This window comes from Gallinula chloropus (assembly GCF_964237585.1).
Source record: "Gallinula chloropus genome assembly, chromosome: 3".
In the NCBI taxonomy this organism is placed as follows: Eukaryota; Metazoa; Chordata; class Aves; order Gruiformes; family Rallidae; genus Gallinula; species Gallinula chloropus.
In genome coordinates, this window is record NC_140087.1 from 32,927,788 (window position 1) to 32,953,496 (window position 25,709).

The following is a 25,709-nucleotide window of genomic DNA, read 5'->3' on the forward strand; positions in this document are numbered from 1 at the left end:
CAGGCCTAACTTGTACTGAACAACGATACAGGCATTTTACCATCAAATAAATATGAATTGAGGCTAATTTTGTATTATGTTAAATAAAATATATCAACTGGCATATTATGTTGAACAATTTTTAATATCAGTCTTTCAAAAAGCCTATATTTTTCTACATTTTGTAAGTTTTAAATACATAAACGCCTTAAACCACCACAGTTTTAGTTCAAAACTCGACCCTATCATACAAAGAAAATGTATGTTTAAAGAAATATTGTAATGAGAGTATTTCATGTTTTCCCACACACATACATTTCAGAATGTGAGACTCATGCTCTTAACACAGGTAAAAAAGTCACACTAGTCAGTAATAGAAAGGATCTGAAAGTTTCCCTCCCCACCCCCAAAAATTTGTAAATGAATCCAATCCATGCCACCCTTTATTGCTTCACCAATTTCAACTCAGTGAACACTTATTCAGTCTGAAATTTCTGTTATTCAAACTCTACAGCTCTGTCACAAAGTTTCAACAGAAGCAACAGGTGACCAAAGCAGAATACGCAAAAAAATAAATTGATAGAATAGCAAATTATCGCCTCATAGTCAGTAATGCAGATGAAAAACATTACCTCATCATGTGTGTATCTGTAATCTGCCTTCTTTGACTTCAGATCCCATAAGACCACTGTTCCAGACTCAAAGCCAATCAAAAGCTGCAATAAGAAATAATATATTATGTCTCTATAAGAATAAGCAAAAAAATGCCATTCTGCAATGCCTCTAGTTCTTGGCCCACAGAGACACAGTGTAATACTACATGTAGTAACAGTCTTTTTTTTTTTTGTCTTCATAAATACATCAGTTATAAGCAGTGTAGGTAGTGATACCTCATACTTGCCATTGTCCTAAATGTCTAGTTAATACAACTTACATCCAAGGAAAACTAGCAAAAAAATAAACACACAAGAGACCAAGAGACCTTGGAAACCCCTTTGAGTTCCAGGAAGGTCAACGTTAAACTTGAAGCATGTTCCTTCCTGAAAGTGGGGGCACTGGAAAAAAACTTTTTATTGTGCATTTTCATCACTGGAATTTATTCTGTTTGGATTGGTAAGATGGAATCATTTATGCAGGAAGTGAAGATTCAAACTGCTCACTGAACTATGTGTTAGGCCAAGCGTTTTCCTCTCTTACCGAAACAAAAAGACAGCCAGCATAAAACTGTAGTAACAGGCTTCACACTTGTTTTATATAAAGGCAGCAATTCAGCTTCATCTTTCATAGCTGCTGGATCTGCTATGAGTTCTTTCCTTAAAGCATTTGTGTTACAGGAGCATTAATTAGCCTTCTTCCCCACTGTTTCCCCTGCAACATGGACTTGGAAAAAACAGCCTACTTCCTGTGAGCAAACAGAAGTGGCCTAAGGAGCATCCTTCATATTACAAATTAGAAAACTCTGCCTTCACACATTCCATTGTGGTCAAGGACAGATCTAGATCAATATTGTCTATTGCCATCACTAAAAGTTTTGCCTGGACAGTCTTTTCAGCTTGTTACTATTTTCAGAATGCAGTTTTTGTAGTATGAAGAAGAACAGAGGATTTCTTACCAGGTTACAGATAAAATATTGGATCTATTTCAGTGCTATATAGAACTAAAATACCCTAAAAGTATTAGGCATATTTGATCCAGTAAAAGTGAGTATTAGATACTATACAGACACTGCAGTGAGGAAAGTATTTCAATTGGTCTTTCTTAAGCCATATTTTATAATTTTCTATTTTAACTTCAAATATTACAGCAATTAGAATGCTAGTAGCAAGAACACAAAGAAAAAGAGTGTAAGGTCAGATTTTAAAACACTGATTAACAGTTCGATTGAAAAGCAGTAGTTCTTGGTGGAATACACCAAAACAAATAGATCATTTGTCTTTTGTGACATTACCATAGCTCCACTGCACTCATTCTAGGATTCACGATTACAGAATGTGATTCAAGCCCAATTTTAAAGAGAAATCTGTTAGTTACACACTTACTGCAGTGAGCTTCATTCCAACAAAACCAAACTACTCGTGAAATTCTCCTTATTGGACTGAAGCTACAGGTGCCTAGGATACAAGCTTATAACTAGCACACTTAAAACACTCAAACCACTGCTCAGACAATAGCATCATCCTGCCACTTTTTCAGTTTTGTCCAGTTCTAGTAACTTATGTAAACAAAAAAAAAAATCTCTCCTGCATATGTGGAACAGTAGTAAGCAAAATTTTCTCCCCTTGAAGATTCTTTACAAACAGAAGCTCAAAAGTCTAGGATATTTCTGAGACATTAGATTGAAAAATAATCTAGAATTTATTTCAATCTATTTAATCACTTATGCCTGATTAATCTAAAGGGGAATCACTAATGAAAATCTGCTTCAAGTGACATCAAGCTGTGTCTGGTTAAGTTCTAACCATCTGTCAGGAATCTTCACACTTTTGGAAGAGAAATGTAAGACTGTTGTTTTCAAATACTTCTGTCACGTTCTGCTCTATTCCTACTGCCAAAATTAAGGAAAACTCCCGCTCATAGTTTGGTGCGGAACAAGGGTTCTGAACAAGAGTTGAAGCAGACCACTAAGACTTGATCTAATAATTGTTTTGGGCACAAAAGCTAAAGAGACTGAAGAACCTTCATAGAGTGGGGAAGTCATATGATCCCACCCCAAGGCTGTTAGAAAAGACCTGTTACCTGGAGCCCACTTTTAGTCTTGCAACAATGACTTAAGTGGAGAATTTACGATTTGGTATTAAAGTAATTGCTGTCACCTAGAGAAGGCATACTAACATTTTAACTTCTTGCTTTATCTTAATCTGTGAAGTTATCACTACGAACTAAAGTTGCATGTTCTACATTGTCCCTGCATGAGCAGCATAACAGATATCCCAGAAGGAACTTAATGACCATTGAGTTCATGGCTCAAGTTCTCTCTGGCTGTTATGTCACAAATTACAGTCTTGCAAGGGCTTCAAGAACACATACTGTACAATTTTGTCAGCATAAAAAGAGACATTAATAGTAACTCCAAAGAAAGAGAAATCTAATACACAGCTTTTTTGACACATTTTAATTGTGTTGACTTCTCTGAAACATTAATTGTATTACAGGCCAGTTTCATTTTAAATAATTTATTACAAACCCCACATGCTGCCTGCTAAATAAGTGATTTGAGGTAAATCTCAAATCTCAGCAGCTCTGCCTTGGATTAGCTAAACGGAAGGTGAAGTACACAGTATTCTATATAAATGCTACACAAATAGCCATTTCAAAGCTGTGAAACAGCAACACCCAAGAGCATTATAAAGTTTATTTCAATTTCCTTCTCATTATTTCTCCACTTAGGTTATCATTAAGTTTTTTGGTAACATCTTAGCACCATAAGTCAATCTTTGCTTGCTTTCAAGAATTTTTGAAATTAAGCATTTTTATCTGTTCTCTCAAATGTTGGATTTGATTATTTTAGTAATGTATCCTACAATCATGTCTGTGTGCTGCTTCATACTATTTTCAGACCTTAAAGCCTTGTTAAAAGAATGAAGGGCAAATCATTGTCCCCCTTCACCTAATCCTTCCCTCAAAACCAGTAGTATCTGTACTTTAAGACAGTCTTGTTTGAAAAACAATGTATTGAATAGTCTTTAAACGTATCCTACCTTTCCTTCATCCATTGGATTGTCACTAATGTGGACAATAGGTCCTGGGTGAGATTTGGACGACCTAAACAAGAAATATTTCCATTTAATTAAAAGAAATTCCTTCACCTACAACTGCATCTCAAAATGATTGCGTGTAATACAGATTCTACAGATAATGTAATGTAGGCAAGCTACTGACATTCCAGCATGAAGTCATTTATCTTCAAGCTTATAAAAACTGCCTACTTGCAGCCACTTTCTGCCTTTTTGTAAGGAGGAAAGATCTACTTTTTATCCAAAACAGAAAAAAGCGCCATCAGCTTTACAATGTCTATTTAATTTTTGTTGTTACAGAATCACTACAGTTGGATAAAATGGTTATTTTTATACTGGGAAAACAGATCTCGCCTGTATTTATAAACTGCTCAAACTGGACACTGTTAAAACAATATAGAGTTAAGAGTTATGTAGACTTCCTGCAATTGAGGAAGATGGACTAATGAAGAGCTGTGCTTGTTTCAAGAGCCTTTGGCAAGTTAAAGATTTGATGTGTTTAAGACAGACATGACATTCTGGGAGCAGCACAGGAAGAGCAGAACACAAGCATGTTTTAACTCACAAAATACTGTATTTGCATACAGAAGCCTCTTAAGTAGGAGCAGCAATAATAATAGCTGTAAAAAATATGCCTCATTCTTCGAACAGGCTTATTTAAATTTACATTTTCCACCAGTAATTTTATACTCAGCATGCATCAGCTCCCTTACAGTGCATACCTTTATAATTTGGGCTTTAACCCCAAAACTGTAGAAGCAACATTCCTACTCAAGTACCAGCCATACCACATTTTAACATGTATTAATGTGTCAGTTACTTATTTTTACAGATAATTTCTTTATCTATTTTTCTATTTTGTATTCCAGGCACTAAAATAGCATTATAGGCAGAACCAAAATATATTAACATTTCACATTTATGAGACTATTTATGTACTTCGATCATGTATTTGGTGTAGTGTGACTAATGTGAAGGCCACTTTAACAACATTTCTACAATTGATACTAACAACATGTGGGACACTTCTGACCACACCATCCCCGCCCCTCACAAACAGATAATACTTGATTAAACTCACAGCTCAATGGCTTTATTCCACATGATGACATAGCCTGAGAGAGTAAATGATTCCACGTTGACAATGTGAATGTTTCCTCTTTCGGTGCCCACATACAGCCATTTACTTTGGAAAGGCAGATGACAAAATGTTATCCTGTAAGACAAAGCCACAAAAAAAGGTACTGAAGTCTGTTACCTATCCTATATTTCAAGGTTTATGGTCCCAAAAGGTATAAGAAAGGCAAGAGGCAAACAGGAAGAAAAAGGACAAGTTACAGGTAGAGAAAATTTGCAAAGCTAGTGCATGACAAGAGACACAAAGACAAAGTAAAAAACTTAGAATAACGATATAGAAGCCAAGGTATTCTAAAACTATTAGAACATTCAGATGAAGTCACACAGCCACCTTTGAAAATTACCGTATTGAATGTACTTGTTCAAGACTGCTATAACTTAAAACTTGAAATATATAATACTCCGGTTTCATAATCTATAGATGCCCCTTTGAAATCTAATTTCAAGATTCAAATGATTTTTAGAAGTAGCCTTATGCAGATTAAGCTGGTTTCAAGTCAAGAGTCAAAGGCAGAAAATAAAGCGTAAGAAATGTACGTCTATATATTACCCAAAGTCTCCCATAAAAGAAACTTAAAACCAACTCTAAACATTTCTAAGAGTAATATGAATTGCAGGCTGTTTTACTTCAACCACATTCCAATTTTCTATTTTATAGTCTTTTCTTCTACTAGAAGGAAGTATCTGAACAAAACCCAACAGTTTGTACAAGCAGAGCACTTTTTTCTTTAACCAGAGATCCAGCACAAATATTAGTATTTGAAAGTTTGGTTATTCTGCCCTCTTGGCTCCTGCATATTGTTTACCACGTCTTCCAAACTGGTAAGGAAATAATATCTGTAGGAACTGAAGCTTCTGAAGTATCTAACCTTTCCATGCAAAAGGAACACTAGCATGAAACTGAACTCTAACCAGTATTAATCTGACGAGGTCCAATATTGAAATAAATTGCCACATTACTTGGACTATCAAAGCTGGGCTTTCAAAAATGTTTCAGGGATAAGGTAAAATAATTATTCCATGGAAATTTGTTCTGTCAGCTTTAGTCCTTTGCTTTATGGATGTTTTTGTTCTTTTCTCTCTGTTTTGCTCCCTTCTTGCTAAATCCATGCATCACTTCACAAGCCAGTTAGTAACTATTAATGCAAAGAACAGCTTTAGATCCTTTGCATTAGATGTCGTGTATACACACAACTTCAGCACAAAAGCAAAGGCTAACAGCAGTAATGAAAAAATTGACAATGGCTGAAGAGATGTTAATTTGTATTACAGGTTTCAAATGTTAAGGCTTCTATAGTAATACTGCCTGGATCAGAAATGTACCATTCCACTTTTCATATCACTGATTTCTTTCTCGTTAAGGAACGTGGTTTGCTCAAGCAAATCTTTGCTCTATCCATTTTCTAGCTTTTTTCTTGTGCTTGAATATTTAAGCCAAAAGGCTGCACTAACCTTTTTGGGTTTTTTTCTGTGAAACAAGAGGGCTATATACAAGATTTAAAACTCTTCCAACTCATTAAACTTACAGAGGTTGCAATATTTTTACTAAGCACAATAATTGCAAACCTCACAGGTTAAAGACTTGAGTTTTCCCCAAAAAATATTTAAAGAAATATTTTATTGGAAACTAAATCACATACATGGCAGGGGGGCGGGGAGGGGGGGGGGGGGGTTGGAATTAGATGATCCTTGAGGTCCCTTCCAACCCAAAGCATTCTATGATCTGTACATGCACTTCCTAGTCAGGCCCCAAAACCTTACTGCCCAGCAACAAAGCTCTCCTACTAGCAGGTCATAGCAAAGGAGAAAGATGCAGCATGAAAACATAAACCCTCAACACTCCGCAACACGACAGCTTCTTTTTGTGCCAGGACTCCACATGCCAGAAGCAGCTGGCAGCCAGATCAGTTGGATCTAAAAACGTTGCCTAGCAGCCAGAAATTATATTCAGGAGCAGGGTCATGGGTCTATCTGTCTTGATCTGCAAGTTAATACCGTCAATTATAGTTGTCCAACACTTTCATTAATTAAATGACACTGATAAATTATTTAAGGTGAGCAAAAATATGTTAGGGCTGCAACTTTGATTACGAAAGCAAACAGGCAAGTTAAGTGTCCAACTCACTCTCAATACTCATAAAATACGCAGACACAGTCAAGCTACTCCTCTGTGCAAGTGAGATTGTCAAGAATTAACATGCAATAAAATGATTCTAGAGAAGTAAATTAAGCTAGTAACTTCACCAAATATTTACTAACCCTCAAAGACAGGAAGACAATGAGATTTCAAAGTTGTCAAATATAGGCATAAATAAAAACCATAGTTCTTAATCTTATGCTTCGAAGTGTGCTTTTAGAATCAGAAGTCTTGTTTGATGCTTATGCAAGCTAAAAAAGTTCTTAGAGCTTTTGTTTCTCAGAATAACCAATGACTAGTTAGAACCAGAAGGAATTTGTCATGCTAACCACCCCTTCAATGTGGCAAACACAGCAAATATTGCTATTTGCTATTTCTTTGTTTTCTTAATAGAAAAGGTATGTCTTCCAACTTTGAGAAATTCAATTATATTTCCACTAACTGCATTTACTTTAGCAATGTACAGAATATAATTTCCAGTATTAAAGTCCACGTACTGAGCTTTTCTCTTCGGTGATTAAGGCTTCACCTTAAACTCTAGATTTTAAATATGGGAGATACTACTGCCTTCAACTACAACTCAGTGAAGCTATGACAATCTGAAGGACCAGTGATGATATACTAGTGTGTCAACATACAGGCCACATGCGGTAGCCTCACTTGCTCCATTGAAAATTGGACTGAGGATTAAGGGGTTCAAACCTGGTTTGGAAGACAGAAACAAAAAGTCAGGCACATCTTGGTGGTGAGGCGATACTTGCTTATTTAGCAATTGACCAAGGACAGCATATATTTTTCTGAAAAATTCAAATATTCCTTTCAGAAACCTAATTTTCTGCTACCACAAGATCAGAATAATATACTCTCTCCGTAACATATTTTAACATCAACAGAAGTGGAAGTTGCTATATAATGCTCTAGCTATTTCTAGAACTCAAGCATTCTTCATCCTCATTCCCTACCCACAAACAGATACATGAATGTGGACAGTACATTCAGCTTTTGGGAACAGATCAAAAGGACTACAGACGCAAAAATATTTTACTCGGGTTGAGAGTAGGTCTTTCTTGCACACAAGTTTTAACTGCCTGAAACAATGTATGCTCCTATATCAAACCATTCTGGCTAAAACTACTAGAACAGAAGCACCAATAACAAAATAAGCCAGTTTCATGCATCTGAAGAAACAACCTAGGACTGTCTGAGCCAGTGACTGCAGAAAGTAGGCTTTTGCAGCCAGCTCCTTCTGGCACAACAGATTCCTCACATTATCTCCAAGGAAATTTCAGGTACTTCAGTAAGTATAGTACATTCTGTGAAGCAGATTGCACTTATAGCATAATACAAGCACAATATACTTCACTTCTTCATGCCTGTACAAAGAAGGAATCCCTTCGTAGAAATGGTTTAAAGAGATTTTTTCAAGATTTGGTATTTACATTGTGATTTCAGTAAACCACAGACTGGTTTGGGTTGGAAGGGACCTCAAAGCCCATGTAGTCCCAAATCCCTGCCATGGGCAGGGACACCCTTCACCAGACCAGGTTGCCCAAAGCTCCATCCAACCTGGCCTTGAGCACTGCCAAGGAGGGGGCAGGCACAGCTTCTCTGGGCAGCCTGAGCCAGAGTCTCACCATCCTCACAGCACATAATTTCTTCTTAATATCTATGCTAAATCTCCCCTCTTCCAGTTTAAATCCATTATCCCTTGTCCTATGACTCCATGCCCTCGTAAAGAGCTCCTCTCCAACTTTCCTGTAGGCTCCCTTGGGAGGCTGAACATCACACAACACCCGCTGGGGTAGTTCTAAAATTCTACTGTAGCTTTACTTTTCCCTAAGCACAAAATCTTCCTCCTCCCTCCATACATATTCAAATCCCTTTCTTCCCCCTCTTACCCCTGCATCAAAAAAACCCCACCAAGAAGTGTCTTTTATCTGTAAAATAAGTTTGTAAGATTTGAACCAACAGTTCACAAAAAGTTTATTCAGAAAGCCCAGTGGTACACTAGCAGTGGAAAGCAGCGATAAAAGGCAAAATCCTCAAAATCTCACGTTCATATGGTACTTAAAATATGATTTGTGCTATTGCTTATGGGAGCATTAGCAGTGACAGGAGAGTCTTTAAGAAGCAGTTTGTAAACCTGCTGAAAGGATTTCCTTAACTGCAGACCATGTGTCTTCTCTGATATGTCAGTTAGTTAAGGAAAATCTCAACTGTTGTTGTTTCACAATATGTATCAAAGTTGTTATTATAGGAAGTGATAGTATTCCCCAGAGGAATTTAATTACAGAAATATCAAAGAATACTAAATTAATATGCAAGTCAAAGAATTAGGCTTTTAAGGGAAATATTAAGTAAAAATGACAGGCTTATCTTGAGTGTATTATGACAACAGAAATCCTTCTAAATTAATCTTCACCTTTCCTTATTCTACTGCATTTTGAAGTACTTAATGTTCTTCAGAATTTTCCACTGCTTTAACAAAGCACTGACAAATACTTTGATGAATGACAAACACTGATACCAGGTTTTATTTTTAAGTCACTAAAACTATTTCTAGAACCTCAGGCTATTATTATAGGTCTGCAGTTACTGTAATTACACTAGCTGCTCAGATTATTGTATACACAAAATAATTTCCTAAAAGGTTTTAAGCTACCAAAGTTGTACTCCACACACATTTATGTTCAACTTATCATGCATGAGAACCACCATGTAAAATTCAGAAGCTGAAAGGTTAAATTCTTTTATTAGCCTAGACTCCATGTCCAGTCACTTGTCAAGCCTTCTGTGGGTATAAAAAGACAAGAGTCAGTGTCAGAATGACATACTGACGGGAATCAAACAGTCTTGGGGTTCTGCCAGACTGCTGTAAGGGGTCTATTTCTTGACCTCATAACTACAATAAGCTTAAAAATACCCACCTGTATGAAAAAGGCCTGAACGTGCAGGAGACACATGCAGAGGAAAAATACTTTAGTGCATCCCAAAAGTGTCCACTCATGGGGATAAATGCAGTGTATCATAGAAACTGGACCACATACTCAAATTCCACTTATATCCTACAGCAACACTCCAAATAATGTTTCCCCAAATACATTCACTTGAAGGGATACCTCTAAAGGGAGCTCAAATGTACTTACGTTCAGTATCTGAGTTGTGGTGTACACTAGTGGTGTCAAGATAGAGTAACGGGGAAGCAACAGCCAACAGAAATATTGTCACCACTGACGTGGTCAATACTAAGGCGATTTAGATCCTTTTCCAGAAAAAAGTTCAATTTTAGAGAGTTCGTAGGCTGCTGCACGTATTTGTATTTTTACAATATAAGGTTTTTAAAATTTAATGGCTTGTTTTCTTTCCTTTGAGTCACATTCACCCCACCATTTTAAGATGACATTTGAAGCTTCACTTCTACTTCACTTAGAAGTGGTCTCTGCATTTTCATTTCTACACAGAAAGCACACATGCCTTTTGAGGCAACTGATATGAGAACTAAGAAAAGTTTTCAATATTGAAGTAATTCACACCAAATATAAATATTTGAGGATCTCTTAACAGTGATAAAAGTCACCTGTACTACTTACTTATGAGCTTCTCTTAGAATATCTGACAGGACTCAAAATGTAACCATCACCTTTAGCATCAGAAGACACACAGGTATCTTGCTCTACCAACTCATGCAGTTCAGGCTGAATATTTTACCTGGGAAGTCACATACTACAACTTAAAAACATGGCCAGGTCATAGAAGTAGCTCTCCCATAGACATAAGATTTACGCCCATCACTGATGGAAAAAAGGCTGACAGGCAGGGTTTAAAGACTAGATGTCAAATTCTACCCAGGAATATGGTAGCTGGCCATTATACCCTTCATACCACTATGAAAGTCAGTGTGAAAGGAAAACAGGGCAATGGAGACAGTTTTTAAAAACTATTTTAGAAGCCTAAAAGCTTAGAGTAAGAGGACTCAGCTCTTCAGTTCTTCCTTAGTGCCCAAGACAGCAGAAGGCAGCTGATACAACTGCAGTTCTATCAACCGCACTGACACGTGGGACCCTGCATGCATGTGCAGCCTCAAGAAAACATTTTTCAAAGGAAAATGATATTGCATGAGACATTCACATCTGCAGCAAATTCAGACAGTCAAGCACTTGATTTTCTCCTGCTAACTTGTTTAAACAAGATTAAATACTTCTAAATATACCTAGTAGATCATTTCCTTTAGTTCTCCAAAAGAAAGCAAGATTTAAAAGTGAAAAAACAAACACAACTCTGATTTATGTTTAAAAAAATTAGTTGCTTCTTACATGACACTTGTACTTAGTATACTATTGACTATGCAAAGGCCCCAAATAGTTAACTTCTCAGAAGTACCCTTTGGATATGTATCTGTAATCCTTCTGTTATACTACAGTACTACCCCAAAACACACAGGGCAAAGGAAACAAGCAAGTCCTCAAACACAAAGTGGAGGTGAAAGTGATATTTATACACTGAAAGCAGAAGTAAAAAACCACAACCAAAAACCCACAAAGAACGTCTATCATCACCTGCTCTCACAGGCAAGAAAACCTGTATGTCCTCCTGCTATCCACAAAGTGGCAGAATTGGTCAGTTTACAAATTCAGTGAGGTGGAAGGAAGAATTCTCACAGGTGACGTCTGCTATGCACAGGCTGGGTACAAAGTTACAGCATCTAACAAGGCAAGGTATGTGTCATAATGCAAGTTAAATTTATTAGTAAGAAATGCATAGATGTGGAATTTCACTCACTTGCTGTGGACAAGAGTCCATGTTTTTAATCACTGCACTAAAGTTGCTGTTTACAGCAGGATACAAACCCAGCAATACCTAAAGCTTAATTTTGTAACTCTGAATTGCAGTTTCATGCTGAGAAAAACTATTTAAATCCCACAGCACAAAAGCTGACATTAAAAACTGAACTGCTATCAACACATTCAGTGATTGATATGCAAAACACTCATACTAAACACTCAGTTCTACTTTCATGCTACAATTTTGGTTCTTTATGTTAAGTCACAAAGCAAGTACACTATTTCTTATGGCATTAGGACAGGGAATCAACTCTGGAAGGATGTTAAGTCGTAGCCAAACAATTTTTCATAATTCTACATAAAGTTGATTGGTTTGGGGTTTGGTTTACAGCAAAAGATGATGCAAATTTGTCATCCCACATCACTTTTTATTCAATCAAGTTAGTCTGTAACTTCACCCACTCAAATTGGTTCTGTGAAAGTCCCTGGCTCATTAGTGATGAGTGTTTCACCTTTCACACCTTAGATCAACATAAAGTTTAATATTTCCTGCATGGCAAGAAAATGAAAGCCAATCTGGATATCTACCTTGTCACATGCTCTCAATATTTGTTCTAATAACAAGCAATAGGCTTAGTTAACTCTGAAATAAGCATAGCTAACATTAACATTTGCTATTTAGTCAAAACAAGTTTGATATGAGGCTTGCATTACATGTAAACACATGGAATTTTATTACATGTAAGATATTTGTACAGGTATGTAGATGACAAAACTATACTGTGATTTACTGAAGAATCTTAAGAGTATAAAACCAAGGATGCTAGATAAATTCACACACTGAATTGCATGTAATGCAAAGCAGTACTACTCATACACTTTAAACTTGCATGACAAATCATGCAAACAACCTCCCTTCTCCCTTTGTAAGCACTATTATGCCTTTTTTCATGGCTCCTACACACCAGTTCCCACTGTCAAGGAACAGTGGCTGTGCTTAGCAGCGTAACATTGGTTTAATATAATTTAGTTTGTGTTTGGTAACTATAATATAAAGCAGCTAAAAAGCCCATACAAATGCAACAGAAACTAAAGGCTAGAAAAACTGCAAAACTAACTTGTTTTGTACTGTGCTACAGACATGTCAGTAATTGCAACTAACAGATTTGTTATTCATCAAAACTTCAACCACCATCAGTTCAAATTACTAACCATCCCTGGTACAAAGGGCAGTCAAGAACTATGACTCTATTAAACAGCCACTATATCTACAGACACTCAACACAAAGCAGTGTCTTTTTAAGATTTCTGACCATTACTTTTAAGTGTTTTGCTCAATTCTAAAAGGATGCAAGTTACCCAAAGACATTTTCCACAGCTCAGAATGAAGTCCATAACAGGAGTAGGATTTTATCTTTTTTTTGAAAAACAGCAACTTCCACCACTCCCTGTTCTCAAAAATAATGAATAGAAAAATCAAGAGTTCACAACACTCTCCAGTGATATACTAGAGACTGCATTCTGAATTAATTTACAGGTAAAGTTTAATAGTCAAATTCTATTTTCAGGTAAGTAGACTTAACATGATAAGCATTTATAAACAAGCTGTGTCTGCTTTTTATTCCTTATTTGAAAGATGTTCAAAATGGGCCTGAAAGCAAGTTAGCCAAACTAGATTACTAACAGAAGAAAAATATCAAATCTAGAAATTGCATTGCTAAATATTGAGCAATAATTCTTCCATATGGCTAAAAGCAGGTAATTAGTCAGAATTGGTAAAAGCCTGTGCCAGGAGAATATAGAATTCATTAACAAGTCACAGCTGTATAATTATTTTTTTTAGTTTGTGGTTGCTTTATGGTTTTGTTTTTCAAAGATGGTTCACGAATACTTTTCAGGATTAGAATACTCTTTCATCTGGGTAGCTAACTGACCTGTACATACTACATGTAACGTCCTAGTTCATATCTAATCCTTACACATTAAACTCTGGTTTAGAAAAAATCTGAACACATGTGACATGTTAAGCTTAACTCCTATTAAAACAGCACTCAAGTACTGCTTTTGAATGTCAATGCACTTCCAGGTACTCTCAATCACGTATGTAATTTTAAACATTAGTACTTACAGCACCCTAGAACAAATACTGATACAACTGGAATAGTTGCTTCAGTCATGTATTAATACTTGGCTTTGTTTTCTCTCCAAGGACATATTTTTCCATTTTGTTAACTTACTTATTCCTTTTACCAAAACTAATTTCCAAGATATTGAAGTTTCCTACACATGCTGGCAAATTAAGAGTACTATTAGAGAAGATATTTCTACAAGGCTCTGTTGCAGTATTTAATGTTTTAAATAATTCCTTTTTGGGAAGTTAGTTATGCTTATGAGGAAATCTTAGTCCCACAACCTAAATTATTTAAAATATTTTATTAATTAGGTATCTAACAACTTGGCACTTGTGAATTGAGAAGACCCAATTTTATTCATCAACACTCCTCTCAAACTCTACAGTTTATATACCCCATAAACTGACCTAAGAAAAGCCTATTTACTTCAAATTCACATAACACCAAAGGTATTAGGTTTTATTAATAAAGTACTCAGTGTTATAAACACATCTATCTGGAATTATTCAACGGTCAACTTGTGCGATTCTTTTAAGTTCATAATAAAAATCATTCCCTAGTAATGATCTTAGACTTTATTTTATAAACAAGTCAAAAGACTACAGTATTTGAAAACAGTTAACAGTCATCCAGCATGACTTAAGTGGCTACGGCACCGTAAGGGTTCTGGTTCTGAGTGTTCTGGCTACTCCTATATGCTATTACTATAGACACATTAAGATTCAAACTCCTAGAGGAATAAGTCCTTGTCTCAAATTAAACCTTCTTAGTAACTGTGGTACTCTACCTATTCTACACAACAGGGGTTTTCCTCAACAGAAAAAAAAAGTATCATGTCCAAAATTAATAACCAATATAACCACTCAGTGTCCTAGACTCCTTGCAACCCAGTCCCCTCTTTCTGGTAATAGTACACACATTTCAGCTCCCTGAGACAGGTTTTAGTAGCAAGAACTACATTTGCAGGAGGAGGAGTTTAAAATGTGCACTCTTTTTAAACAAAGATGTCCATACATCTAGGACTCAAAGCCAACTTGCAACAGGTTTGCATGCAATCAGAATTAATTCCTCAGAGAGCTACTTTAAAGCATTAGTGAGAAGCCAATGGTCAAGTGCAGCTTCAGGATGCCAAGATGAATTTTATATTGACGCTTAAGTAGGTGCTACAAAAAAAGAGGAAGTCATTTAAGAAAGGGAGGGAGAAAAAAATTCAGTTTGGATGCACCACTGAATCTCCTAGTTGGGTATTCCTCATTAAGCTAGAAGCTGATGAACTGCATTTCTTTCCATTTGACTTCTATGCAGCATAAAGGAATGCCATCATTCCCTTGGGGCAGAGAATTTTGCTCTGTCAGAACTTTGTTTTGTGTGTATCAGTTCAGAATCACAGAATGCTTGGGGTCTGAAGGAACCCTTTTAAAGGCCATCTAGTCACCACCCCTCTCATGGGCACAGACATCTTTCACTACATTCAGGTTGCTCAAAGGCCTGTCTATCCCGGTCTTGAACCTTTCCAGGGATGAGGCATCCACAGCTTCTCTGGGTAACCCATTGCAGTGCCTCACCCTCACAGGGCAGAATTTTTGCCTTACATCTAAAGTCCTTCAGCTTAATGCCATTAGCTCTTGATCACAGAAACAGCCTCTAAAGGGACTTCAAATCACTTCATCATCTATACCTCCCAAAAAGACAGTAATCTGAATTTATGTTACTGATGACAATTTGTTTATTACCTGCTCTTTAAAACCACATTATTACTCCGTAACTCATCCAACACTCTAGATTATGCTTTGCATGACATGATATTAGGTTTTACATTCAATATTGAGCTTAACACTTTCTATTGCTACCTATTAACAAACCTTATTACTTCCTGCCCTGTTCAACAGGGGTACAAGACACAGATGACTGCTCTTATTAGCACCTTCTGAGCTCCCCAAGCAGTCTGTCTCTGAAGCAGACTGCTCAAAAGTATACACGGTATTCCAGCTGAGACTTTACCCATACTGGAAAAGAACAAAGAGGAAGGACTACTTGCTATTAAAAGCAGCACACTTATGTAGAAATACTATCAACCAAGTAAGAAATTTAATCTAAAATGTCTCTATCTTGCTTACAACACTTACTTGGGTCTCAAAATTGTTAGTCAAAATGCATGTTTTCAGCTTCTCCAATACACACAGGAGATCTGATGTGGTAGAACTCCAATTTGTCAACAAGGGGACAAAAAATTCCAGTTAAAAATTAAAGTAGCCTTTCTTTTGTCTCATTGGTGCAAACACTTTCTCTTGTTCCAACATTCCTTTGGACAGATACATTGAAAGCCTTCTATTACTCCTCCCCTCCCCAATTTTAAAGACAATTTTCTAAAAATATTTTCAGCTGGGATAGAGTTAAATTTTCTTATTAGCAGCTGTGTTTTGGATTTAGTATGAGAATAGTTTTGATAACACCAATGTTTTAATTGTTTGCTCCCAAACAGTCAAGGACTTTTCAATTTCTCATACTACCCTGCCAAAAGAAGGCTGAGGGTGCCCAAGATGCTGGGAGGGAACAGAGCCAGAGCAACTGACTCAAATGGGTCATGTTCAGTACATAACTGCCAGGTGGGCTGGGAGACGGTTCAGCTCAAGAACTAGCTGAGCATTGTCTCTAGGTGGTAAGCAATTGTGCTGTGCATCACCTGTTTTTATGTTCTAACATTATTATTATTTTCCTTTTCTGTTCTATTAAACTGTCTTCATTTCAACCCACGAGTTTTCTTTTTCCTTCCCATTCTCTCCCCTATCCTACTGCAGGGGGAGGGGAGGACTGAACTAACAGCTGTGGGGTTGTTTTAGCTGCCTGCTGGGTTAAATCACAACAGATGGGAAAATTAATGTGCAGCAACACAATATACAAAGTGATAGAAAAGTCATCTCAGTTTAGGTCACTAGCTTATCTACTTCCAAGTACTGGGGCCCTAGCAGCCTGCAATAGAAACTCAATGTAAATCCAGTTTCAATTATTTAACAAGTTAATGGAATGCATTAATAAGTCTGATCTTACACTAGCTCTTAGTGTGACAGTAAGAGGCAAAGTAATAACCACCCAAGCCCTACCGTTCTCTGTTAAATTTGAGTGAATGAAGTATAGCAGGTCTCTTCTGACGCAAGTTCCACAGGTGTAAGGTATCATCAGCCAAGGCACTCACAAGAGCTCCCTAAGAGAGAGAAAAAAGGTTTTAGTCAACTTATTGTAGTAACCCTAGTAACAGTATATCATCACCACGTTGAAATGTGTATTCCCTTCCAGATGAAAAAATACAAGCATGTGTATCATCACAGGTAAATTCCATGCAGCAGTAGTGAGATAACTGATGTGATCACGTGTAGTTCAGTTCCTTTGCTATACTGAGGGGAAATAGGGATGAAGCAGCTTTTTCTGGTGCACATTACTTCCTTCATGCTCATCTACAGATAAATTAAGGAACAAATTCAACTGCTAGCGTCTGTGCTGACAAAGCCAGTGAGGTTTCACTTCACTGTTCCTCTCAACTAGAAGTCCCTCTACAAATCAGGCCCCAGCTAGTTCAAGAACAGCACTACTGTCAGATGCTACATTCCTGGGAAAAAAAACAAAAAACAAAAAAAAAAAATCATGAAATTTCTGAGAGATCAGATTAGGGATCTTTGCTCAACTCATGCCTAAAGAAGTAACACTGTCAAAATAAAATTAACTACTGAAACTGTTAGTACTACTAAAACCATACTTTACTATTTCAAGAGACAATTTGCTATATTCAGTGTCAGGAATAACTATTTCTACAAAAAGAAAAATCTTGCTTATAGCAAAAAGAGTACTCTAGAGACAGAACTATCTTTGGCAGTTAGTCAAGCATTAGGACAGGAACAGTCAGACTCTTATGATCTGAAGGGTCTTTTCCAACCTAGTGATTCTGTGATTACAATTTTTAAAGTGAAAAAAAGGTATTTTTAATTGTTATTGCAGGTTGCCATTCACAGAGTCATTTATGTTAACTGATTTTGTTGCTTACTTAGTGAGAAATTGAAGAAAACACATTTAATCTCTGAATTAGGGAATATGTACATAATTTTACTAACCTCGTTAATCAGGAACTGAAGCTGTATTACTGCAGCTCCACTGTCATGTTGGCAGTAGCATTCAACTCCTGGCCGACCAAAGCTGGAATTGGTACTATTAAGGAATAATTATTGTGTGTAAGGGAAAAGAAAACAACATAACCAACATTATCACCAGTACCACATTCAAACAGATTAAGACCCTGCCCTTAGCTAGTGCACTCAGCATATTTAACCATTAGATCCAAGTGATCACCAAAAATAGTTTAAAAACAAAGGAGTTAAAACACCCATCTTATCCACATGGAATACAAAAATCATGTATACATGCTTAACTTATTGATGAAGAATCCCTTAAATAACTGTCAAAATAATGGAGAAAGAAGCAGCAGTTATTTTAGTAGTGTTAAATATCCAGACTAGTACAGAAGGAAGTAACCCTAAATAATCATCATAATCAAATGATCTCACTTTTCAAGTGCTAAAGGAGCTTTCTTTTTTAAACACTATGTATAGATAAAAAGCTGAACAAGACAATGCATGTTAAAAAAAAATCTGCTGTGACAAAGAAAAAGATCAGTATCCATAATACGGAGGAGTCAAGGGGAAATCATGTATAATGTAAGTTTCCAGGATCTCTGTATCAAGACTTCCTGGATTCATACCAACTATGAGATAACAAAACCTTGTTCATTTTCCTTCCCACACATAAATCAGTCCTATAGCTCCATAATGAATATCAACTAGGAGCTGCAGCAACACAGATTCTTTCTATTCTCTTGATTAATTTACAAGTTCTGCATTTCAAATGTGGCCATCTCCTTTCTTCTGGTAGAAAGTTAAGGAAACTCTCCACTCTCTAGGAAACAGAAATAACACAAATCCAGATGAATTCTGCAAAGCAGTCAGTATTTCATCATAACAGTATGCCCAGGGCTTATGAAGCATAATTCATCAGAGCACTGAATACTTTGTTTTAAGCTTATTTTTTGGAAGAAAGGAAGTCATTCCAAAGATGAAAGCAAAACAGGAAGGAATACAGGTACAGCTTGTTCTCTCTCAGTATACACTCAAAATTAATAAACCAGTACAATTCTCACCCGTTCTGCAAGTCTCAATTTACCAAGAAACTGCTGATTGAAACCAAAGCGGACACAAACATTCTTCAAGCTATGCATTCCCACTAGAGACACGTGAAAGGCTGGAGAGAGTGTTAGGTTGCATGCAAATGAACTCAAACACATCCTGCTCAGCTTCTAAGTTATCAAGATAAAAGTGTAAGTGGAACTGCAAGGGGAACAAGTGTGCTTCAACATGCTGCAATATTTTCAGTTTTAAACTTTAAACACAGTCTTCTCCTAGACTAATGAACCTGCAGAACATCCAGTTAGTGATGACATATACTAAACAGATGTTAAATAATCTACCAAACTTAATACCATTTTTCTTCCCTGGACCAAGCTAGTTATTTATTTTTTGTTCTGGAATGGAAAGGCTTAAAGAGCCAGCTTACCTCACCTGTTTTTATCCTCATGTTTTCCTATCAGTATGGCTCCTGTACAAAGTAGTCAACTATATCCCACTGACAATTCTTAGCTCTTAAAAGAAAAAGCTTAAAACTTGGGGTGATAGAGGGGTTGTCCTCAAAAATGATACTTTCCTGTACAAACTCAGATTATTTTTGATGTAAAAAATCATTGTTTTTACATTAGCTTGGATTGACTACACAAATTGCTAGATTGGGAAAAAAATAGCTCCACAAGGAATACCAAGTTTCTGAGGAAATTTGCTTTAGCCTTGCTCATGCTTCTGCATTCACTTGCATTAGTAATTATTTGCACAGGCAAAAGCAATTACTGAAAGGGAAACAAATGTTTATAGGAACTGAATTTTAGAACTTGTTAGTTATTTGTCTGCACTGATGAGGTAGTTTTCTAACAGAAATAAGATTCCCCCAGCCCCTGCCCCGAACATCAGCTTCCAACATAATTAAATGTAACCCTTGTTCACTCACCTACTCGCAGCTCATTTGAGACTGAGACAGCTACCTTGCTTCAAAGCAAGAGGAGTATGACCCAGAAAAACAGAGAAATCACGGATGCAAAGTTACTCCAACCTTCCAATTCTATCCCTCAAGCGCTTACTTCTGATATAAATATTTCTGGAAGCACTGTTGTAACAGGTCAGTAAAAATGTCAATATTCAGATTATTTGAATGCTTCTATAAATAAAAATTCCTTTTGTATTTTCAAGGATACCTGAACCAGTTCTCTTTCAGAAATCAGTAAACGTGCAGCACTGGGAGTAAGTTTACACAGGACTTGAGCATTTAGAGCAAGTTCCTCCTTTTTGACAAATTAGTGGAAGCCTCACACGCAGGCCAGAAAATAGAGTTTGGCTTCTTTTCCAGTGCTTATGGCTGTCAAAAAATAAAACTAGTCTTTGCAGATAGTCCTGTTTAGAATAATCTTTGGGTAAAGGAACTATCTTCACTTTTTTCACCTAGTAGCTAAAATTATTCTTCTCATCTCAAATTAATATCATCCTCCTAACCAGGATTAATCTTCTTTTCTACAGCAATGCAAAGTGTCCCAGTCTTGAGGCGGGGTGGGGGGGGGGGGGTGGGGGGGGCGGTGGGGGGGGAGGAGGGAGGAGAGGGGCATGTATGCAGAGTTGAAAAAGCATGTCACTTAAACACTGAGTGTAGAAGGATAACCATACATGCCTGTTCCAGTACATATTAAACATTTCTCAACCACACAAAACATGTAGCGTCTCAGAGCATGCAGTTTGTCCAAACTCTCTGTATTTGCATGTGCCTTAGGACAAAAGAGCTCACTGTACTAAACAGTGATCATCTATCATATAGTAGTCCTCAAAAAAGGAAAAATAATGAATAATGACAAAATGGGCAAAGCATTTTAATTTTGTAGACAGGAAAAACTCTCTGCCAAAGTCCTAGGGTAGCTCTAGAGGAAACAGTCTGCTCCGAGCAGCTATTTTAATCAAAGACCCATCCTTCCTCCTTCACTTCCAAGCATTTCTAATACTCCTGCTTCATTTCCTAGATCAAATGTGAACAATCAGGATAAGTTAACAGTTTCTCAGCTGTACCTTTGAATATTGCTTCCATGATACCCACTGCCATTAGGAAATTAACCCTGGAAAACTCATATTTCATTGTCGTCAGAAAAAAAAGCACTTGAGACAAAAGCTGTGGCTGAGAGAAGAAAGAGATAACATATTCATGTCCTAACATCAGTGGTCATTTCCATAACTGCCAGAAGTGCAGGTCGTACATACGAACAGTATCACAGTAATTTAATATTGCATAATGGCACTGACTTAACTTTGAGTTGTGAGAAAAAGGTAAGAGTTCCAAGATATATTTTTCCAAACAAGCGTCAGACCTAAGCTCCCACTTGTTTCCCCCAGGTAAAATTAAAGCCTTTTAATCAGTGATAGGTGAGCTCTCTCTGCAAAACATGATTTTTATAATTTATCTACACAGGAGCAACTCAACACACATCTGCCCTTAGAAGTCACATTGTAAGAGAAAAAAATTCAGAATATTTATGAAAGATTCAGGAGAGCGGGGGGGGGGGGGGGGATGTCTAATTCTTTAGGTTACTCTAAATAGACTTAGGGAATATTGGGTTCTTCACCCATGATTGATCATTCTGACATAAGACCACTGAAAAAAACTGCAGCTACCAATTCAATCCCTAGCACAAGTCAGTTATGTACAGAGACACATTTATAATACCGATTACCTTCCAATCCATTACCACACAGTTCTTTTCAGCTTCATGTCATTGCACTGCTATAAAAAGTTTTGACAGTACACCATAAGATATGGACCATGTTCCTGTATCAGATTTGCCAGTTATGGTAACTCAAGATTTTAAAGACAAATCTGCATCTATAAACAACTCTTAAAAATAATTTATAGATACTTCTTAAAATTGTAGCTTTAACATCTCATAGTATTTAAATATTTGACAATTTTCATGCACAAATTGGATCTCTGATTAGAGGAAAACATACACCTCTGATCTGAATTGCGTACAAACACTAAGGGCAGTAGATTACTTGCTCTAGTTTTCTGATTTATACCAGTACGTAACGTATAGCTCTCCAGGACTGCATATTATACCTGTATGTTTTACTATAGCCATTGCTATGTACCCGTTTTCCACTCAAACACCAAATTATTTTTACAGGCAGCAGAGACACTGCTTTGCATTCGCTTTTCTATGTGCAGTGATTGTGGTGCCCAAGAATTACTGCAGGAGAAAAAAAAACCAAATACACAGGGAGGATGTGTTTGTGATAGTATTTTAGAATATAAAGATTCAAAGTCTGTTTGGTATTACCATTGCCAAGTCTGATACAACCCAATAACTAACAAAGACCCAGATTACATCAATTTACAGAGCCTGGTGGTGAAGCTACAAGAGCAGCTCCACCCAACTGACCTGTCAATCTTAGATGCATCTAGACCTAATCACTACTGTTAGCTGCCCGTACAAAAGCATGATCTCTCACAAACAAGTCTCAAATAACAATCTAGACACACAGATATTTAGCAAGAGAGTTACTCAAAGTTGTAAAGTACCAAAGTCAATGCTCTCTACAAAGCTAACTGACCTTTCATGTCCATGTATTACCAAGTAAGATATTTTTTTTAAAAATTTTGGGAGTTTTAAGCTTCATACAAATCCTGATATGGTATCATATCACTATTTTTCAACAGCTTTGGAATTAAAGAGTTTCCTTCTAAAGCTTTATGTCTGAACAGCTGAGTGATATAAACACAGCAAGATGCTAAGAGGTTGTTATTCCTCCCAGCATCTCAGTATTTATGTCTACAAAATTATACAATAATATTTGTTAACATTTTGGATCCACATCCCTATATGTAAATAACAGCACCAAACAAAAACAAGCTAGGGCTTTAAAACCAAGTCTGGTAGTGTTTCCACCTGACAAACAAATCACTAGTAACAGTTTACTATGGGACTTTCAGCTGGACTGTTGTGATGCATTCCCCTCTGCCAGCTGAGAGGGAGAAGGCAACAAAACTGACAGGAAGGAAAGAGGATAAGGAGAAGCAGCACATCAGAAACTGACAGAAGACACTGGCTGCAGCTTCCATGCATCAAATATAGCACTTGCTAATTAGGCAGTTTCTCGACACAGTTTGACCTGCTTACTTGGACAGAAAAAGTCAACATTACTTCTTATACTTGGAAAACAAATCAAGTGTCCCTAGAGAGTGAGGAACTCTAACTTCCAGGCAGTAAAAAGAGTTCACAATCTGCTTCATTCCATTAGCCATAAGGATGAAAATAACATAAAGGGCCTCAGAGATGAAGATACTAGGATACTAGGTTACCCACCCCTCCCCCAAAGGTCTTCTCTCTTGGAAGGAAGGTGGACAACAGGAAGATAATTTGTAAGGAATCACATAAAATATTGGAAAACACATTATTTTTCTTATTTTCTAAGAATCTTGACACAAAAAAAATCCTAAATATTTGAGATAGCAACTGTATTGACTATTCATTAAAAAAATAAAAAGAGGGCTGAAAAGAGGCATTTCAGATAATTTACATTTGTCAAAAAACCCCATTTAAGATTCATTAGCATGAAGTGATTTGATACCACAAGTTTTTACATCTCCTGACACTCATTAAGAGTTCATACTTTCCTGGGCGGGGGGGGGGGAGAGGAAGCATATTCTTTGTCCTTTTCTGTTGGGGACAACAGGAGGTATGGTATTTAAACAATTAACAATAGATCTTATTACAAACACCATATTAGGTTAACAGGTTACAGCAAGTTAATATTGTTTCCTACTGCAGCTTTAGAAATTCTAGTGAAGCAATAACTATACAACGGCCTGGAAGGTGAATTTCTCAACTCCTAAACCAGCGACCAACACATTAGTTTCCACATAAAGGCAGATCAACTTCCTCAAATATTCAGTTTGTTTATTAAAAATGCTCAGCTCCTTTAAATATCAGAAGACAACTGGTTCAATGTTAATTTAAAAAAAAGTATTAGATTCATAGGATGAAAAAAAAGAACTCCGTTTAGGAAAAAAATACAAAAGTACATAGATCTGTTCTGAGTTCATTAACTAGTTTCTGTATTCAGGAAGCTGCAGCAGTTTAAAAGAACAAAATGTCTACTTTTGCTTAAATTGGTATGAGCTGTGTATTTTAAAATTAAACAATAATTGAACTAGTTTGCATAGAAACTGATAGGGAATGGGTAGTGAGCAGCTATTTATACCAAATCCATTTCCTAACAACAATAATAGCTAGGAGTCAAAGTACACCTTAAAGCTTCTTACATAAATATGCATGAATACAGCACTTCTCAGAGCCATGAAAAGTGCCAACAAGCCTGTAAAGGCTGTGTTTGGTGGAATTTTGTCATAGCCACCAGTAAGGTAATCATTCATTAGAACAAGATGCAATTAAGTAGCACACATGCAAACAGGATTTAAAAATTGGTTTTAAATATAAGTTTCTATATACACAATTCAGGTAGCAAAGTAAGCTGTCAAATGCAGAGGCAAAAACATCTACTATACAAGACTGCACTTTCAAAAAGCTAACAAGGTTACAGACTTTCCTTGATTTTACTGTTTCTAGATTTCCCAGGTTCTACTATGAAGAGGTTCTGCTAGTTTAAAACCTGTGTTTTAGATGCAAAAAAGATGATTAATCAGGTACTTTCTGGGTGTGACATAAGGGAAGGAGAATGGTAGAACACAAGGGGAAAGAGTAGGAAATTGCTACAAATACACATCTGCATAACTGTTCCACTGACTACACAAGATGCAGTGAAATGGGTGGTAACTAACTCACTAAAGTTTTTCCAAAGACTATATAATTATTTCCTGGGTTTAATCTTCTGCATATATTTTCAAATAAAAATTCAGTGCTAAGAATCCTTATATTCTTTCAAGTCCTGCTCATCTGACATCCATTTAAACCAGCTGAATGTTAATGTCAAATGTTGATGTCAAATGTTAACGTCTAAATAGAGATCTCCTACCTCATTCATTCTTTTGGTAGCACGTATTTTTAATATTGTGATATAGTTAGTGAGGCTTTTTCTCATATCCACGGTCTCTTGGCCAAGACCAAAGGCAAGGCCATTCTATGCTCCTAGAACTGAAGAATACTTGGAGTATGAATGATGTCTCCTCTCAGCATCCAAATATTTTGTGCAGACATTGCCAGCAGCAGCATTAACAAATGTCATGTTCTGAACTAGATGTTAAGTGACTTTATATGCCCATTAAGTGTAAAGCCTAAAGAACCATAAATGTATTCTAATACAAAGGACAGTTTAAACATTGTCAAAGAACATAGCCAAACCTTGCCCAAACAATTATGACCCATCAACACTGATTTCTGGCTGCAAAGTAATTATTTACTAGGTCCAGAAGTCTCTCTTCATCCACACAGCATGAAGTAAAACACTGCCTTTACCTCTTGCCTACCAAAAATAACTGAAGAGGATTTAAGTCACTGGCTACTGGATGTTCTTGACAGAAGACACTAATTGTAAGGACTAGTCATTCCATCCCAACTTTGTTCAAACACGAGTCCATTCTTCAATCCCCTCACTACAAACCAAGTAGTAACTAGTCTAGTCTGCTGAATCAGTTTCACTTGTTTCTCATTACTCCCTTGCATCATTTCAGG

The 25,709-nt window shown here is 36.7% G+C and overlaps 1 protein-coding gene across 3 annotated transcripts in view; it reads right to left on the reverse strand.

Annotated features, from left to right (window-relative positions):
- STXBP5 (syntaxin binding protein 5) overlaps positions 1-25,709 on the reverse strand; it is a gene marked incomplete at its 5' end in the record, with an annotated part of 99,846 nt that overhangs the window by 54,136 nt on the left and 20,001 nt on the right. For all 3 annotated transcript variants that reach the window (XM_084260971.1, XM_084260970.1, XM_084260969.1), the window contains 5 exons: positions 612-695; positions 3,678-3,741; positions 4,795-4,929; positions 17,002-17,102; positions 18,004-18,085. In XM_084260971.1, coding sequence (XP_084117097.1) covers positions 612-695; positions 3,678-3,741; positions 4,795-4,929; positions 17,002-17,102; positions 18,004-18,085 — 466 coding nt within the window. The remainder of the gene's footprint in view (positions 1-611; positions 696-3,677; positions 3,742-4,794; positions 4,930-17,001; positions 17,103-18,003; positions 18,086-25,709) is intronic.